This window comes from Zonotrichia albicollis, chromosome 2, assembly GCF_047830755.1.
Source record: "Zonotrichia albicollis isolate bZonAlb1 chromosome 2, bZonAlb1.hap1, whole genome shotgun sequence".
NCBI lineage: Eukaryota > Metazoa > Chordata > Aves > Passeriformes > Passerellidae > Zonotrichia > Zonotrichia albicollis.
The window spans coordinates 112,065,583-112,082,680 of record NC_133820.1 but is presented as its reverse complement, the minus strand read 5'-3'; the positions used below and the strand labels follow the sequence as shown (position 1 = coordinate 112,082,680).

Genomic DNA, 17,098 nt, shown 5'->3' with positions numbered 1-17,098 from the left:
GTCTTAAAATGCTGCCTTTAGCAAGATGATAAATATGAATAGAACTGATAAATATGTGCAGATTAGTTTGGTTTCCACTTACTTTTAAAGGAATCACAGAATTGCTTAGGTAGGAAAAAACCTTGAAAATTATTGAAGTCCACCATTAAGCCATGTCCCTAAATGTCGCATCTGCATGTCTTTTAAAAGACTCCTGGGGTGCTGACTCAACCAGATCTCTGAGCAGCCTTTTCCAATGCTTGACAACCGTTTTGATGGGAAAGTTTTTCCTTATATTCCATCTAAACTTCAGGCCATTTCCTCTCGTTTGTGAGAAGAGATTTGTAGCCATTTGTTTTAGCAAAATTCTGCTCTTCTTGGCATTCTGTTTACCTACTTGGGTTATGCCTAATTTGAGATACAATGTATTTTGACGAAGTGTTGCTGGTTTAAATATGGTCAGTAGCTTGGAAGTTAACTCAGAGTTTGGTAGGGAGGGATTCACAGAGGAAGCAGACGCACAAGGGTTCACTTCTCATTTTTGGCTTTACACAATCACCCCTCTTGGTAAAGGAAGAGGATGAAAGGTGATTGTGACAATTCAATACTGAAGAAAATATTTTAGTAGCCTAGAATTTATTACTAAGTCAGTCTTGCAGTATTTCAGTTAGTGAACATGGCACAAGCCCCTTTTATTTGAAATTCTTGTGTGTCTTTATGGTTGTTTCTCAGAGCATAAGAGTTACATTACCATGATTAATGGGCTTTATATTGGAGATACACAAAGCTGAGTAAATACTTTCTGTAGCCATTAATTTGATTCTTTTTCCATAGGAGTAGTGGATAGTAGCTGTACAAGGGAATGTTTAGATAACTGCCTTAGCCTATTGCACTTGAATTGAAGACAGCAGAAGTAGACAAAGTATAATATGGGGTTGTACAGGGATATTTTATGGCCTATTAAATATGTATTAAGGGAGTAATTCTTTCATTTGCTCATACAGTTGTATATGGTTCCCCTGACACTGGTGGTAATTATGAGTGAATTTTATTATGAAAGCTCCGTTAGGCACATGGTAAAACTTAGAATGGGTTACAGTAGTGATGGGCACAGCTGCACTGTCCTGGTTTTGCAGAAGATACTGGGACACAATCAACAAGTGGTGAAAAGGAGAGTTGAACAATTTTACCATTCAGCTCCCCCTGCGATGTCTGCTGCAGGAACGTCTCCTCTTTGTGCTGCTCTGCACTGCATAAAAGCACTTGGCTGTGTTTCTGCCATGACTGCACCCTACAGCAATTTGTATGCCTGCTAATCGCAGATAAAAACAGAGCTTTGGGAGTGGCAATTCTAGAACATACACTTTTTAACTTTTTTTTCTTTCATTCATAGGGTCCCATCCTCCCAAGGCTGTGAGCAGAACTCCAGGCCATCATTCTTCTTCACATAAAATTGCAGTTTGAGTTTGATTTCTTACCTGATAGGCCCTTCAGTGAGAAAGCTGTTGCTGAACTGCAGATGCCCTCCTGGGAATGATCTGATGAGAATGTCCATGCACTGAAATTCATTAAGTGTTTTGTGTGGCCATTTTGCCTGTGAGCTCACTGGCTCTAAAAACTCTTTATGCTGAGATTAAGCATTTAGTGACTTGCAAAACTAGAGAGCTAGAACTCCTGGTGATCCAGGTGACAAATCACAAGGACTTTCATTTTGCAACATTGAAATAATGGGGAATGCAGGAATGACAGCTGTCTTTCTAGAAAAGCAGCTCCCCATGTAGGCCCAGGTAGTCTTGCTTAGACAGGAACACAAAGCAAATTTTTCATGGTGTGCTCTCTCAGCTCAAACTTGCTGAAAGTCAGTGGTTTTTTTGATTGTGCTGTTGCTATGGTCTGTGATGCTCTGCAGACAAGCACTCATCTCCTGTCTGAGAGGTCTTTGCTCTTTACAGTCTATTCCATGAAAAGTGCTCTGCTGATAAATTACTCTGGTATCAGCAGAGGGCTCTGAAGCTGTTGTTGTTATTTTCTCCTTTCTTGTGGGAGGAAGTATTGCAAAGTAGATTGGGCTCTGCTGCCTCTGTCTTTTGAATTTCAGGCATTTATTCTGTTCACCTTCCCGGGTTCCTTGGTGCTCTCTCCTATTGGGGCAGCAAATGTAGAAACAAAAAGAAATGCTGCTTTGGAGCAAAAGGATTGCCAAAATTTTCAGGCTCTGTGGGTTACATCTCCTTCATCTAGGAGCAGAGCCATGTTTAGTAGTGCAGGTGTGCCAGTGTGTCCCTCTTCTGGGTGAGTGACTTCACCTACATGTGCAGGAGGCCTTGCTCTGCCCTGGTTTGTGGTTCCTTTGCATTAGCACTGCACAGAGCATCAAGGAGAGAACCCCCTACCTGCTCTCCAGGAGCTCCAGGCAAAGGAAGTTACTAGGCTGATAATCCAGGTGCCTTGTTCCTGCAGATGCACAGGGTTGTAGGCAGACCTGCTAGTGATCCTTCGGCGTGCAGGGTGGTTAGCACCTGGTGTCCAGAAAGGTGCATGTTACCATAACATAGGTTTGTCTTCTGCACTTCGTGACCCAGACATTTTGGGTAGCAGAGTGTGTCACTGGAGCCTTGCTTGGTGAAGTAAGCATAGCTGTAGCCTGTGACTGACTGGGTTTCTGATGTTTGTGTTCCTGCCTCTGCAGTTGCAGAAGTCTGAAATGAGTCCTACAATAGCAAATGTTGTACTGTAACTTAAATTGAAGACAACAAAAAGTCCTGTTATGGTTAAGACCTGAGTCTTCAGACACTGCTTTTACCTAAGTGACTCTAGGCTCCTGTTAATATGCTTCTGTTTGAGTAAATGTTAGTGATTTGCAGCCCCAGACCTTTTCCTGCAAGGCAAGCTCTTCCTTTGATTCTTTCCCTTCATCTGCACCAGTGAGCCACTTCACAGAGGCAAAAGGTGTTACAGTGAGTGCAGTTGTTTAACATAGAGTGTTTTTCATACTAGACAAAGCTTGCTTGATGTCTTTGCATTAAAAAATGCCAAAGAAAATATTTCTTGTTTTGCATGTCTGAAGGAAAAGAGTAGAGTTGAAGTTCAAATTCTATTGACTTGTGTAATATGTTGCTTTTCTTCCTCTTTGGCAGGTATGAAATGAATACTTAAAACCCCCCCCCCCAAAATTTAAAAAAAATGCTGTTGACATATTTCTGTGATCTTGGGGTTTAATTTTATGTATTAGAGAACAAAGAAAGCAAGCAACTGAAATCTGAGTTTGGGAATAAGGAACAGTTTAAAATAATTTCTGAAGATGGAAGAGTATGTCATTAAAAATTAACTAACACTTGTAGCTGTGTTGCTAAGTGTTTCATGTGGTGACAGTCTCTCCCAAACCTCCACTGGCAAACCGAACCCCATTGAGTCTCAGCATGTCCCCCATTAAACCATCACATCTCTGAAAATTAGAAAGCTCATTAATGGCTTTCTGCTGTGAAGCAATAAAGAGTATATTCACTGAATGGTCAGCAATTAGTGCCAACTAGTTTTTGTCTTACATTATAGAAATATTCTGGTTGATTTATTCCAGAGCTAAAAGAAACTTATTTTTAAAAAAACAACACACTTTGTATTTGTGTAGGTGTATTTTCCAGCCACAATCTCCTTTTGCTTTCATGTGAAAATTCAAATACCTCTTCAGCCCACTAGACTGCTGAGAACATGAACTCATTTCCCAGGCTCGTGCTTCTTTATTGAAACAGCTCAAGTCACTGACTCAGTAGTCCCCAAAACAACAAGCTATTAGTGTCATAGTCCACTCCTCTCTTTTCTTATTAGCATTTGTTTTTATCATGTAGTAGAGAACTTAGATAGTGTAAAACAGAGCAGAAAGTATGGAAAATCCACTTGAAGCTCTACCTTTGCTCCTTTGTACCAGTAATCTTCATTGAGTCAACCAAGAGCCCAGCTGGCCTCCAGGAAATGTGGGGTTTTTTCAAGGTAACAGGAAATCTGAAATTTGTTTCCACTGTCCTCATGAAAATGAAAGTTGCTGAAGCTCAAATGTTGTTCTATGGAGAATCTTCCAACAGGGAACATACCATAGTCACAATCCATGGGGTTCTGCTTTTGCAGGTCTTGCATTTCTTTCTAACCTGTATTACAACATGTGCCTTAGAGCACTTGGCTGCTTTTGAAGACCTTTATAAGGATTTTGGTGTTTATGGATGTAGTTTATCAAGTGTAGCTTATTTAGCACATGCAGTATTTTCAGTGGCTGATCAACACTGGGATGAGATAGTCCCAAAATTAGTATTGCTGAATTAGTACTTGGTCACCTGTGTATAAAAGCTTTTACAAAGAACAGAGGAAGATAGCAGAAAAACAAAACTGAGTATTACCAAATGTAATCAAATGCTTGTTATTAATGAACATTTAAAAAAATGAAGACTTGTAAACAGTTATGTATTTAAACAGAAACAGAGGCAGTAAAAGCTAAATGTTTTCTCCCCTGCTTTCCCTCCATCCACCTCTTTTCTTCAGGAATATTTTTTTCCTCTGAAGCTCTATTAGCTATACATATTTCTAAGACATCCAAGAAGAGTGTGATTCTGTGATTAATGTTTCTAGGACCAGAAGGACAGCCAGCACACACACACACACACACACACACACACACACACAAAATAAGAAAATTCTTAACTTTTTTTGTACTGATGTGATAGTTCTGTAATGTTTGATCTGTATATGCACTAAAAGTAAATGTAGAATGTCACCCTGAAAGTATCTTGCTGTCAATGGATCATGAATGTCAGCCTTGACAGGTATCCTCTGGTGACATTATAAAGCATATGTGGCTTATTTTAAGGAAAGCTGTCCATACCTTTGTCTTGCCTTGTTGAAATATTTCTACTTTCTCCCTAGTGGCTGTCACTTCATTTTTGTCATCCTTAAGCTGAGAAGTAACTTGTAAAATCTTGTTGCCTGGTTTTAATAATTTTTACCCTTGCAAACTTCTAAAAGCCATTACATCTGCCTCAAAAGATATATTTTTACTGATATCTGCAGAAGAAATAACTCCTCTTTTTTTTTGTATTCTTGTTCATAAATTCCAATTATTGCAAACTTTGCACATCAGGTGTTGTGTATCTTCTCTACTTTTAAGCCCAAATCTCTCAAAGATTTGGCTTATTCTGTGACTGCACATGGCTTATTGTATGACTTTCTATGGACCTTCTCAATTGCCAAGTTTAAATGTGTGCTTCAGTTCTTGCAGGGTCCAAGTCTAGCTCTTTTTTTAAAAGCATGCTGGTAGAGATGCTTGCCAGCACTTGAGGATCCCTGAAAGAGAAACAGGTGGTATTTTTGCCTGCTTCTGTTTGCCAGCTTCCAGACTGTCGTATAAAACAAGCAGCTAACGTGCTGTTGACGATGTGTCAAGGGGAAAAAAAATTCAGATAAATAAATAGAATCTTAAGAATCAGATAACTGGATTCCATTGATGTTTTGCCATTTAAGAAGTAAATAATTCCAGTAAAGCTTTCATTGTCGTTTAATCATAATCATGCATGCATTCTGCTACATCTTGCCAAAAGGAAAATGTCCATGTTAGGTGTAATTTGCATTTGCCTGGATTTTTTTAATGGGTTTCTCTCTAATTATGTAAGTATGCTAATATATCAACAATTAGGAGACAAATGCCCATGAAGTGCAGGCATATTAAAGTAAAAGATGAAGCAATCCAGAGAAAACAAGTTTACCACACTATGTTGGCATCCATTTTTAACTGGAAAAGTCACATATGATGTAATAAAGAATTAGAACATTTTTCATTATGCAAATCCTATATTTGACAGAGAGGCATCAGCAAAAAGGGCACCAAAACAAAGTCTCTGATAAGTCTCTGAAATCTCTCTCTCCTTGGAATGTAGGTCAGAACTTACGAGGACCTGAATAAATAAATATGGGGAAAGAGGATTTGGAAATACAAAAGTATATAAAAATAGAATATGACCCACCCTTAAAGGAAAGGAAATAATTTTATGTGTTTGTTATTAATTACTTCCTATTTAGAGGAAAGAAGAGCAGCCATAGAGGGTCAAGTATATAGCTTGACATACTTGAGAAGTGAGTGACTTCCAGGCCATGATGTAAACATAAAGTTTGAAGTCTGTCTGTTGCCTCAGTCCTTCCATCAGCGGGGTCAAAATCAGGAGAGGTTTTGTTGTTGACCATTGCAGAGATTCTCTCCTAAGCAGAAAGAGTGACTATTTTTCAGTGGTAAATAGTGCTTGCATGACAGCTAGGATTTGACTGACTCTTGTGTTGTAAAATGATTCACAATTTATTAAAACAACCTAATGAACATACCTTGAATTCCTGAAGCTGAGTGTACATTTTTATTTTAGCACTAATGAGCTTTGATAAATTAATTTTAGTGATGAGAGTTTAATACCGAGCCTTCATGCAAGGAAAACAAAAATTATTTATTAGCTCAGCTGTGGTGAAGAGGTGTAAGGTACTGAGAGCCCCTTAGGAATTTGCAAGGTGCTTGGCTCTGTGCTGCCTTGCCAAACTCAGCACAGAGCATAGGCAGGGTCTCAGGGGTGATGGAGACCACATGTAAAATACACCTAAGGCCTGTGAAGTCTTCCCTTACTCATCCTTTTAAGGGCAGCAGACAGAGAGGGGCCAGCTCTAAAGGTGGTACTGTTGTTGGAACAGCCCTGAGGCTTCAGCTGAGGTTTGTAAAGAAGGATCATGGAGCCCTTCTCAAATGTTAATTTAGTTTCACACTAACAAGGTAGAAGGCTACTAGTAGTACTCATCATACTGAGGACTGATTGTAGACAGAAGCCATATGATTAGCTGATGGACATGAGTACATGAGTGGTGAGGGCTGGAGTAGCTCTCCCTGTTGTACTGTAGTGTATTTATCCTGCTCAGAAATAGGCCACGTGCTTTATTGACTGCAGTAATAGGCAGATCTGTATCACTTAGCAATCTCTGAACGAATCTCTGCTGCCCAGGGAGCTGAAGTTCCTGCTTGAACATTAACTCATGATTTGTGTGTGAAAATACCCCAAACAAAAGCAAATGGTGGTTCAGCACTTTAGGAAGAGAGACAGATGGAGAGCACAGTGCAGTGTGGTACATTGCAGAGGTCACAGTGGGATAAAAACAATTTCAAACATACATTTCCTGATACTGGATTGTGGCTTAATTTTCCACACTTTAATGGGGTTTTTTAAGACAAAATGGTTCATGTGTTTGGATCTGTTTTTTGCAAGTCAGGATGGATGAAAATTTAGGTAAAATGGTGCATGGTTATGTGCTGTATAAAACTCCCTGTAACCTACAGAAGTTGGTTACAGAAAGTGAACAGAGGAGTGCATGATACAAAATCAAAGTTTAAATGTTTTTCTAGGCAGATGTGGATACCGAAGTATGTCACTTAATGGGACAAAGTTACTACAAAGTTACAGCATTTCCTTCATGAGTAGGGGGGCAGATATGCTGACAAGTGGGGAAGATCTAACAAACTTCAATATACGTCCAGGAAAATGCTATTTTAAAATGTAGGTTAAAATTTGTGAACCTCCTTCCTTCAGGCTTCAGTTGTTCCTCCAGTAAGCACATCTGCTTACTTCAGACACAGTAAAGCGGTGTCTGAAGGTCCTTCAGCTTTCTGCACTCCTGAAGTCTGCAGGGGAAGGAGCTGCTTATGCATGTTTCTGGTGCTAGCAAGGACACATTGCCAAAATGCTGGTGAAGTTAACCAACATGAAGAGTTGGAAGAGATAATGTGGAAGAGATCATCTAAAACCAGAACTAGTTCTCACTAAATGTAGGAATGTGGCTGGAGTGGTGCAAAATGGTTCTTGGGGGGCATTTGCCCCAGAGGTGGCACAGTGGCTCGGGCAGCTGGTCTGAGTGCAAGTGTGGCAGCTTTCTTATGTGGCCCTGCAGGCTGAAACATTGCCTGTTGTACCAGGCATCTTACAGAAAGCAGCATCCTAAAATGCACTGTGGCCTTGCAATTAGAAGGTTTGATTCTTTCTGTGCCCTTTTCCTCAGGGTCAGCAACACAGCCTCTTCTGGCTTTGCCTATGGGACCAGGGCTTATGCTGGTACTTTATCCTGCTGGTGAGAAACTCATGTAAGACTACATCAAATTTATTGGCTTTATTAGATAAGATGTATCTGGCTAACCACTCTTAAGTTTGTTTTGATGTTTGTGTTATTTTCTTGGAAAGCTAGCCATGCTCCTGTCAGGATTGCCACTGATACTGCACTATGATAACAGAAGGCTACAAGGGACCAGGCTCTGTGCTAGCAGCACTTGCTGTGTGCTTCAGTACTTTGATGTAATGTGCTGGTTTTATTTGTTTATATATATTAATTTGTCCCTTAGTTGGGTAGCACATCTCTTAAGTCAACCCTTAAACTGATACTTTGGATGCATTAAGCATGTATTTTTTTAAGAGGTAGTTCTGAGCTATTTTTTAGATACGGACATACACACAACTAAATATGATTTGTCTTCTGCATGCACTTGGCTCAGCACATGGTTTTTGTTTCCTGTGCAGTACTTTGAAAATGTCAGCATAACTATCTCTGGTTGTTTGCTTCAAATCTGTTTATTAAAATTCACTTATCTTAGGGACTCAGATTTCCCCATTGCACCTTTTAATGGCGCTGGACAAATCCTAGCTCATAATATCATGGGGCTCTGTATCAATACTGGTGTATACAAGTGCATTAACACATGAGTGTTTGGTGATATGTTCCACTGTGAGAAAGATGGATATCCTGACGTTGACATTTGTAGTGGCAAAATATGAAAAGCTGCAGTGGATATATGTGTGAGAGAGCTGTGGAGTCACTCACTTGGCTAGTGAAGGACTGCTCTGCCATCCTTCGGACAGGGGCACTGAGAGCTGGCTTAGCTGGCATCCTTACTTCATGCTCTTAAATTTTGTATTGATAGTTACTCTGGGCATTACGTGGAAGTGTTAAGAATGGATAAAGTACATCCATGCTTATGTCGGTAATTGGAATAAATCTCTATCCGATATCTTGCCAGGAAATTCTGAGAGTCTTGCATTGGTGCCTCATATATTTGCCACTGGTTTGATGGTCATTTATGCCTAAGGGTTTGTTGTGAATTTATCAATATTTTTGCATGACAGGTCACAGTAATGAAAGGCAGTAGTAGGAATAAGGATCACTCAACAGAAGGTGAAGGAACTGGGAAGAGACCAAAAAGGAAGTGTCTTCAGTGGCATCCCCTGCTGGCCAAGAAACTCCTTGACTTCTCTGAAGAGGAAGAAGAGGAAGAAGAAGAGGAAGATATTGATAAGGTAGATTTAATTGGATGCTTTGACCCAAGATGGTTAATGATAGATCAGATTCTCCCTAGCTGTGTTCTATATTTTGTGTTGTCTTGTTCTCTTCTGTAAAGAAACAGCCAATAAAAAGGGATGCAATTCCATGCCCATAAGGTTGTAAAGACAAGAAAGTGAGTTGTTAATCATGCCTTTAAAATAGTGGACAAATTTTTGTAGATTGGAATAGTTTTATCTGCTTTGTATTAATAATGTGTTGCACATCCTAATCTTGATTGCTCTAAGTGGGTTTTTGATGTTCTTTTTTTTTTTTTAATTGCTTATTTTACACATGACTTTGGCTTGTGCCTGATACCTGCTTCTAGTGACTCTAAAGAGCATACCAAACTAAAAGTTTTCATTCTTCTTTGTTTAAGATTAAAACTGCAAAGATTATAAAGGGAAAAAGAAGAAAAAGGCTGAATACAATTTTTGCTATCTTTGCATGTGAAATTCAATGTATCCTCCAGAGTACTGAGTGTACAGCAGAAGTAATCTGTCTCTGGTTTGACACTTGGTGTTTTGGTATTGTTCAGTGACGCTGACTTACCCTTTTTTAATGCCATGTGGCACCTCACACTTTTCCAGTTAGACTCATTCTCTGTAACCAGAAGTGGGAACTGTTTCTGCAGATGTGATGATTCCATCATGTGGATGGCATTCATATCTGTTTCTCCTTGGTGCCTTCCTAAGGCAGGAATGGAAAGGTCAGTGTTGAGAAGACTGCCTTGAGCCATACACTGAGAGGGTGACCCTGACAAGGATAAGCAAGAGCCTGATTCTGTGATGGTGCTTTCTGTTGATCTTACCAGTCCTTTCACAATATGGTATAAAATAGCAGCATCACAGTTAGGTAGGAGGTGGTTTTTTGTCACATGCAGTAAGTTCTGTGGCTCCTCTCTTGTAGGAATACTAAGCCAGCCTGTAAGTGGAGAAAGCACATTTTGGCAGCGTACTCTGTTGAGATGTGCCCTCTGCCTCTGCTGGGCAGCTTTGTGGTGGCTGCGCTGCTGTGCTGCTCACAGGTTGAGCAGTAAGCAGCAGGAGATGGAGAAAAGCAATGGACAAATGAACAAACTGTTAAGCTGTTGCTCCTTGTGTGCTCTGTAGTTGTGAACATGAATAATCAAGGTCCAAGGTAGCTCTGGTTGCCTCATCCCCCTTAGATGATTTCTAGGTTGTTAGAAGAGGAGAGTAGGAAGGATCTTGTCCCTCCAATCCCTTTAGGACTGTTAGTAGAGAATGATCTTCAGCTTAGAAATTTTTCCACCTGGAAGTTGGCGTTAAGTCTTGCAGAGAGCATGAATGAACCTGGGACCATCAGGTGAGGAGGTTTGGTGTAGAACTCTGCACTGTCTGGATGCAGCAGATGGCCTCTGGAGACAGCTGTGTGCATCCATGTGCCTCTCCCTCGCTCCCATGCAGCACACACAGTCCCAGTCTTTGTGCAAAACGCGGATAACTGAGCTCACACCGCTTCCCTTTCGGTTCTGCCAGGTGCCGCTCCTTGGCCCTGATGGTTTAGAGCAGGATGCTGATGAGACTGAAGATGACGAGTCCTCAGAGCAGCGAGCTCGCCGACCAATGAATGCGTTTCTCTTGTTCTGCAAACGGCACCGCTCTCTTGTGCGGAAAGAGCACCCTCGCCTCGATAATCGTGGTGCAACCAAGATCTTGGCAGATTGGTGGTCTGTTCTAGATCCAAAAGAAAAACAGAAATACACTGACATGGCCAAGGAGGTATGTTCTGTCTGAATGGTGGATGTAAAGGGAGTTCATTACATATTGTCTTCTTTTTCTCTGTGTATTGAATGTTTTCTGTGGGATCTTTCTCTTCCCTCTGTTCCTCAGCTTCACCATGGGATTGTGGTGCCCAGAGCAGCTCCTGTTCTTGCTTTAATTTACTTGATCCTTTGGACCAGAAGGGAAAGCAATTGGTCTGTGTACACAAACTAACCTGGTTCCATTAGTCATTGTTATAATTATATGCACTTTGTGATTGTATGGCCTGATAATTTCTGCAGTACAAGCATTAACACAAGGATAGTGAGCATTGTAAGCACTAACATACAGTTCTGTGTCAGCTGACTAGTGAAACTTAACTGTGCATTCTCTATTGGTGATGCCAGCTACTTGTGGACCAAACCAATGGCAGAGTCAAGAAATGTAGCCCCTTTTTACCTTTAATGCTAATGAATTAAAAAAATACTAGTGTTTCTTGAAGTACATTCTCCATTAACCAGTTTCTGATGAAGCGAGATTTGGTGAGCCCAATACCAAGTCACAGAACAGTGCCTAATCAGAGTATGTTAACCAGGAGCAAGGAAAGGAGATTTATCCCTGTATTTCACAAAGTATCTTTATGTCAACTTAAAATTCACATGAACCTTTTTAAGAAATAGCTTTCTTGATAAGCTGTTGCCAAGAAGGTTGTGCTTATTGATAGTAGAGTGAGAAAAACACAGCCAATTGCTTAGGCTGATAACCTGACCCCAAAACAGATCCCTGTGACTACCTGTATGATACAGATTGTGGGTAACCTTTGAATTCAATCTTAATAAAAATAAAGGAACAGCAGTGAGAAGGAAAAAAAATCTCTCTCCTTTTTTTGAGTATTTTTTTGCTAACACACTGTGGAAACTATAGATGGCTGTGAAATGATTGATATTACCCATGCCTGCCCTGGAATCTGAAGGTGTCTGCTACTGTTAACAGGCTGTAAGGTCTGATTGTTCAGTAACTCGTGTAAACATGGAAGGGTCCACAAGAAAAACAAAGTGTTTAGCATGGCAGGTCCTTTTTAAGCAGGGTCCATAGGACCTCTGTAGTTTCTCATCTGGGGCACAGTATAGAAACATTCGAGTCTCAGCTTTGTCCAACCACTCGAGTTTCATTCTGCATTCCCTGCTTACGAATTAGCGATATTTCTCTAAATGTCTGGAGAAAGGGCTATTAGAAGATTCAGTACAAATGCAGAGAAAGGAAAGATGAGAATAAAGAAATAAGTTTTGGAAGAAACAAACCCAATGCGACTGTTTTTCTTAGCCTTTTGTCTTGCTGAAGGAAACTTGTTCATTAAGAAGGAAAATAATTGCAGAACTTCTGTATGAAGTGACAGATCTGAAACCATTAATCATATTGTTATAGAAATCATTGTTCTTGTAGTGATTTTTTTTTGGCATGAAGAACAAATTGAATATTCAACATCAAAGCAGAACAATAAATCTAAGTAGTTTACATCATTATAAGTAGTACTAAGACTACGAACTAGAAGAGAGATAGCATATAATTTTTATTCTTTAAACAGTGTATGTTACAGCAATAATGAGCAGCTATAATGTGCTGTTGAATCCATTTGGGCCTTCTTCACCAACAAGCCTATACTGTGTGCCAGGATTGGTACTTTTATTCTAACACTTGCTTTTCACAGAACCACAGAATGGTTGGGGTTGGAAGGGGGGCCTCTGGAGGTCATCTTGTCCAAACCGCTGCTCAAGCAGGTTCACATAGAGCAGGTTGAACAGGTTCACCTATATGTAGGCTTACTGCTGAGACTGTTAAAAAGAGGTGAATGCCAGCTGTAGTGAGAACCACTTGTTGGTCCTTTGCTTTTTCCTAAAGAGAATTTATTTAAAAATCAAGGTGAGTGTCTTTGAAAGAAAATAAAAATACCATTGTACCAATGGTCTTCTGTTTGAGTACCTATATAAGCTCAATGAGATTTAAGATACAGTGAGTAATCTGTTGCTTAAATGTAGCTTTTCAGTGTCCTTTGTCACTGCACAGCCTGTAGCCACTGTCCTGGCTGGACACACATCTTCCAGAGAACCCTCTGTCATATCTGCTATCCCTACAATGTTTCTTGTATACTCTGAGCATCCAAACCACTCCTGCAGAGACACATGTGGGCCTTACAGAAGTGGTCCTTCCTGCAGTGGCTACAGTCCCTGCTCTTCTACACTCTCTAGAATGTTTTATTTTACTACTTGTTGCTATAGCTCCCAAAATCATTTAGGTTAGATCTCGTGCCATTGCAAGAAGCTTTCAGTTTCTTGCCTGCTTAAGACTAGCAGTGATATTACCTGAGCAGTATGCATGTAAAGGCACTTGTATATTTACTTATATGTGTGTAGCTGTATGCAAGATGTATCATTTTGGGAGATAGTGAGGCACCCAAACTTTTTGCTGGCTGGAATTATGAGAAGTTTCCTAGTAGGTAAGGTACCTTGGGGTACCTTAATCATCAGAAAAAACTGGCCCCACACTCTCTCTCTTTTCCATCTTGTGGTTTCTGGTCTCTTGTAGCAACAACTGTCCTGGAGACCTGGTGCTGCACCTGCAGAGCTTGATGTCTGCTTTTGCTGGTGTTACTTTATTAGTAGGCTTTCTATTTCTATCCTGCAGGCTTCCTAGATGAGCTTAAGTTTGAAAGTTTCACTGTCTAGGATATAATCCCAGTAGTTGATACATACTCAAAAAGGAACCAGAAGTGTTGCTGTATGTTTTAGCATTTTCCTTCAGTGAGAGAAATTAACCTGACCACTCATAAATATGCACCAGCATTTTTATTCACTTCGGTAATAAGGGTAGTGTTCTTCTGTTAACTCTTACAGGACTTCCTGGGAGTGTTCAGCTGCCTTAGGAAGTATCTGGTGAGAATGTTACTGTTCAAGCCCTATTCCCTTGCTAGAAGACACTTCAGTTTTAAATATGTCTTTGCACCAGCAAGATCCAGGCAGTCAGGATTGTTTCCTGTAGGGAGCAGCCTGATAAATGTGATTAGACATTGGAGTGGACTGTCCCAGAAGTTGGTGGAGTCACCAACCCTGAAGGTGGTTAAGGAAAGACTGGACATGGCTCTGGGTGTTACGGTGTAGCTGGCATTGTGTGTTGGTCCATAGGCTGAACTCCGTGATCTCAGAGGTCTTTTCCAACCTTGCTGACTGTGATTCTGCTGCCATTCAGTGGCTAAGCTGAGCACTTCTCCCTGCTGCTCCTCGGCCAGTGGTGTCTCAGGCCCAGTCAGCCACACTGGGAGCTTGCTGGCCTTGTGGTGCCACTGCTTTGGCACCTCCTCAGGGTAGGAGGGGACAGATGTCCTGGCTTGCTGGCTGGAGTTTGGCAAGGCCAGTGGCTGACACATGGACTATAATGTGTAATGCAAACCCTGCATCCTTCAGAAGTGAAAAATGGAGTGCTATATTTTCTAGGGAATTTTTTTATGTTAGGTCTCTGGGATTCATGTGGCATTTAATAGCATGCATTTAAAATTAAACACGTGCTAACAGCTAGCCTGAGGTGTAGCTGAAATTCACTGGTGAGCTCCTGTTCCTACCACAAATAGAGGAAGCAAAGCTTTTTTTATTTGGTGATGAAAGCATCTTGGGGAGTTTTAACCTCAGTTCTGAAGGGGCACCGGTCCTGCTGCATAACATAACATTCTCCAGGCTTTCACAAAACAGAAATAAGGCATCAGACCAATCCCACAAACAGTTCTTGTTCTATTTTTCACCTGAAACTTCAGAACATGACACTACTGGGCAGGCCCTGCCATTTGCTGTGGAAAGCAAGGTGATGTCTTTCATTCCAGGTTAGGTACTTATGTTTGGGTTGGGGTTTTTTGTAGTTTTCATTGGTTGATTTGGTTTGCTTGTGTTTTGGGGTTTTTAAATCAGTTTTAGACATCTGCTTAGACTGCTGTGTTAAGTTGCGCAGTTGGTGAAAGGGAGGAAAGCAGTAGATTACACTGTGGTCTTTGACTTTCTCTTGTTACTTTGTAGCTCATTTAATTTATCTTCTCATGACCTGGAAAGCAAAATCTATCTGTTTGTTTTGGGCCTTGGTCTAGGGTTTTTAAGATTTGGATCAGGCCCCTGTATGCATTTATATAAAGTACTTCTTGGCCATTGTTTAACTTTTTAAATATTCTCTTTTTTTAATGTGTTGAAACTGAACAGTTTCAATGAGTTGTCCTCCCTCAGTTTGCTCCTTTGCCTTCAGAAACTGCAGTTAATGTTCACTTCTTGGCTTTGCAGAGAAAAAAAAGACATTAATAGACCAGCTCACTTGAATTACTCTTGTTGAAAACTGATTAAAAGCTTATTGCAGCCTCGTCTCACAAATGGCATGCATCCTAGTTCTCATTTGATGGGCAGCCTGTCGGCTTGTCAAATTACTCAATAGAATAATTCAATTACTCAAAGCAGCATTGCTGATATGAAGAGCTTATGTAGCTCATTGCTAGCGACTCGATGCTTTTCACTCTGCAGGCTGGTGACATGATTTGTGAGTGGGCTGTGGCTTTAACAATGGAAGGCAAAGCTGCTTTGTCGTGTATTTCCTTTCCTCCTCTTCCCTTACCCTCCCCTTCCTATCCCTTCCCTCCACCAGGCTATTTTTGTGGTGTACTGAGCTCCCAAAGCGAACCAAGGGAAAGGGAAAAGGAGTGAGGCGAGCAGTGTCGCAGTCCTTACTTTGCAGATTTAATACATACACCCTATTCAGAAAATACAGCATGTATGTGGGTCAGTGATCCCTGCAGATTTTTATTATTTATAGCCATTCCTATAAATACAGGACTTCCCACAGCAGGGTTCACGCAGTGCCGTGTTTCTTGTAAACTGAAACGTTTTTATCTCTGCTACAGTCTGGAGGTAGCAAGTGCCAGCTCAAAGGTGAAGATAGAAATGAAAGAAAGCAGTATACGTGCAATGGTGACCCTGCCACAAGGCAGACTGTTCAGCTGGGAAAACACTGTAGTGGCTCTAGCAGAGGACAAGGCTTTCAGTGCTATTTCTGTATTTGATGCCCAAGGGATTTTTTTTCCTCTCTATGTTTCTGTGCATGCATGTGCATGGAACATAGGTGCTAGTCTATGACTGGGACAGCTGTGTGGGTGGGAATGTGTAATCACAGAACAAACTTCCTGCATCTGCTCTGCCATGTGCTTCCAAGCACAAAGAGCTGCTCTTCTGGTCTTGTGCTGCCCCTGGGAGCTACCCAGTCATGAAGGGGTGTTGGGTTCCTTCTCCCTGTGGTGAGCACTGGTGCTGGCTGGGTAGGCTCCCACAGCAGCAAGTGCTGTACGCCCCTATCAGTTGTTAGGCAAACATCTGCAGCTGGAATGCGTGGCATGTTCCTCTGATTTGCCAGTTCTCAATCTTGCATAGCAGCACATGTAAAATACTGAAATGCGGTTTTCTGTTACTGTTAATGTTCAAAAATCTTGGTTTAATGTTGGTGTTTTGTTTTGTGAATAAAATAGATCCTGGTCCTTTCCCCCACCCCCCAAACTGCAGGATCCAAACCCTTTCTCCCACTGCCCATGTGTAGTTTGGCTTCCTTTGTTTTGCTGCCTCATACCAAAACCACAGCAAACAACTGAGATGTGTGCTGGGTGCTCAAGGCCAAAGAATGTTTTAAATGGTCACAGTTTGTTTTATGCAGCCATACAGCGTGGTACATTTTGAAAGGTACACTGGGATGGTGTTATTGCAAGATACTGAATATGACATTGTACTGGTTGCAATTTGGTTTTGGTGCTTGGTTTGGGAAAGCATACACTCATATTCTAAAATACAGAACTATTCAAGAAGAATTAGTGCAAGTTAAGGCATCATGCTGCATTTATTGCTAAATGTGTGGTTTTATTTAATTCAAACCTGCAAAGAATTCATGTACCTGTTTTTCAGAGCATGAGCATACAAGCACTGGGGAGCAGTTGGCAGGATCAGAACTTCAGCCTG

At 40.9% G+C, this 17,098-nt stretch overlaps 1 protein-coding gene across 15 annotated transcripts in view; it reads left to right on the top strand.

Annotated features, from left to right (window-relative positions):
- The window catches only part of BBX (BBX high mobility group box domain containing), a 132,417-nt gene that overhangs the window by 66,103 nt on the left and 49,216 nt on the right, over positions 1-17,098 (top strand). For 14 of the 15 annotated variants that reach the window (XM_074536061.1, XM_074536064.1, XM_074536060.1 and 11 more), the window contains 2 exons: positions 9,159-9,329; positions 10,851-11,093. The exons of the other annotated variant lie outside the window; for it this stretch is intronic. In XM_074536061.1, coding sequence (XP_074392162.1) covers positions 9,168-9,329; positions 10,851-11,093 — 405 coding nt within the window. In that variant the 5' untranslated portion in view covers positions 9,159-9,167. The remainder of the gene's footprint in view (positions 1-9,158; positions 9,330-10,850; positions 11,094-17,098) is intronic. 15 annotated transcript variants of the gene reach the window in all.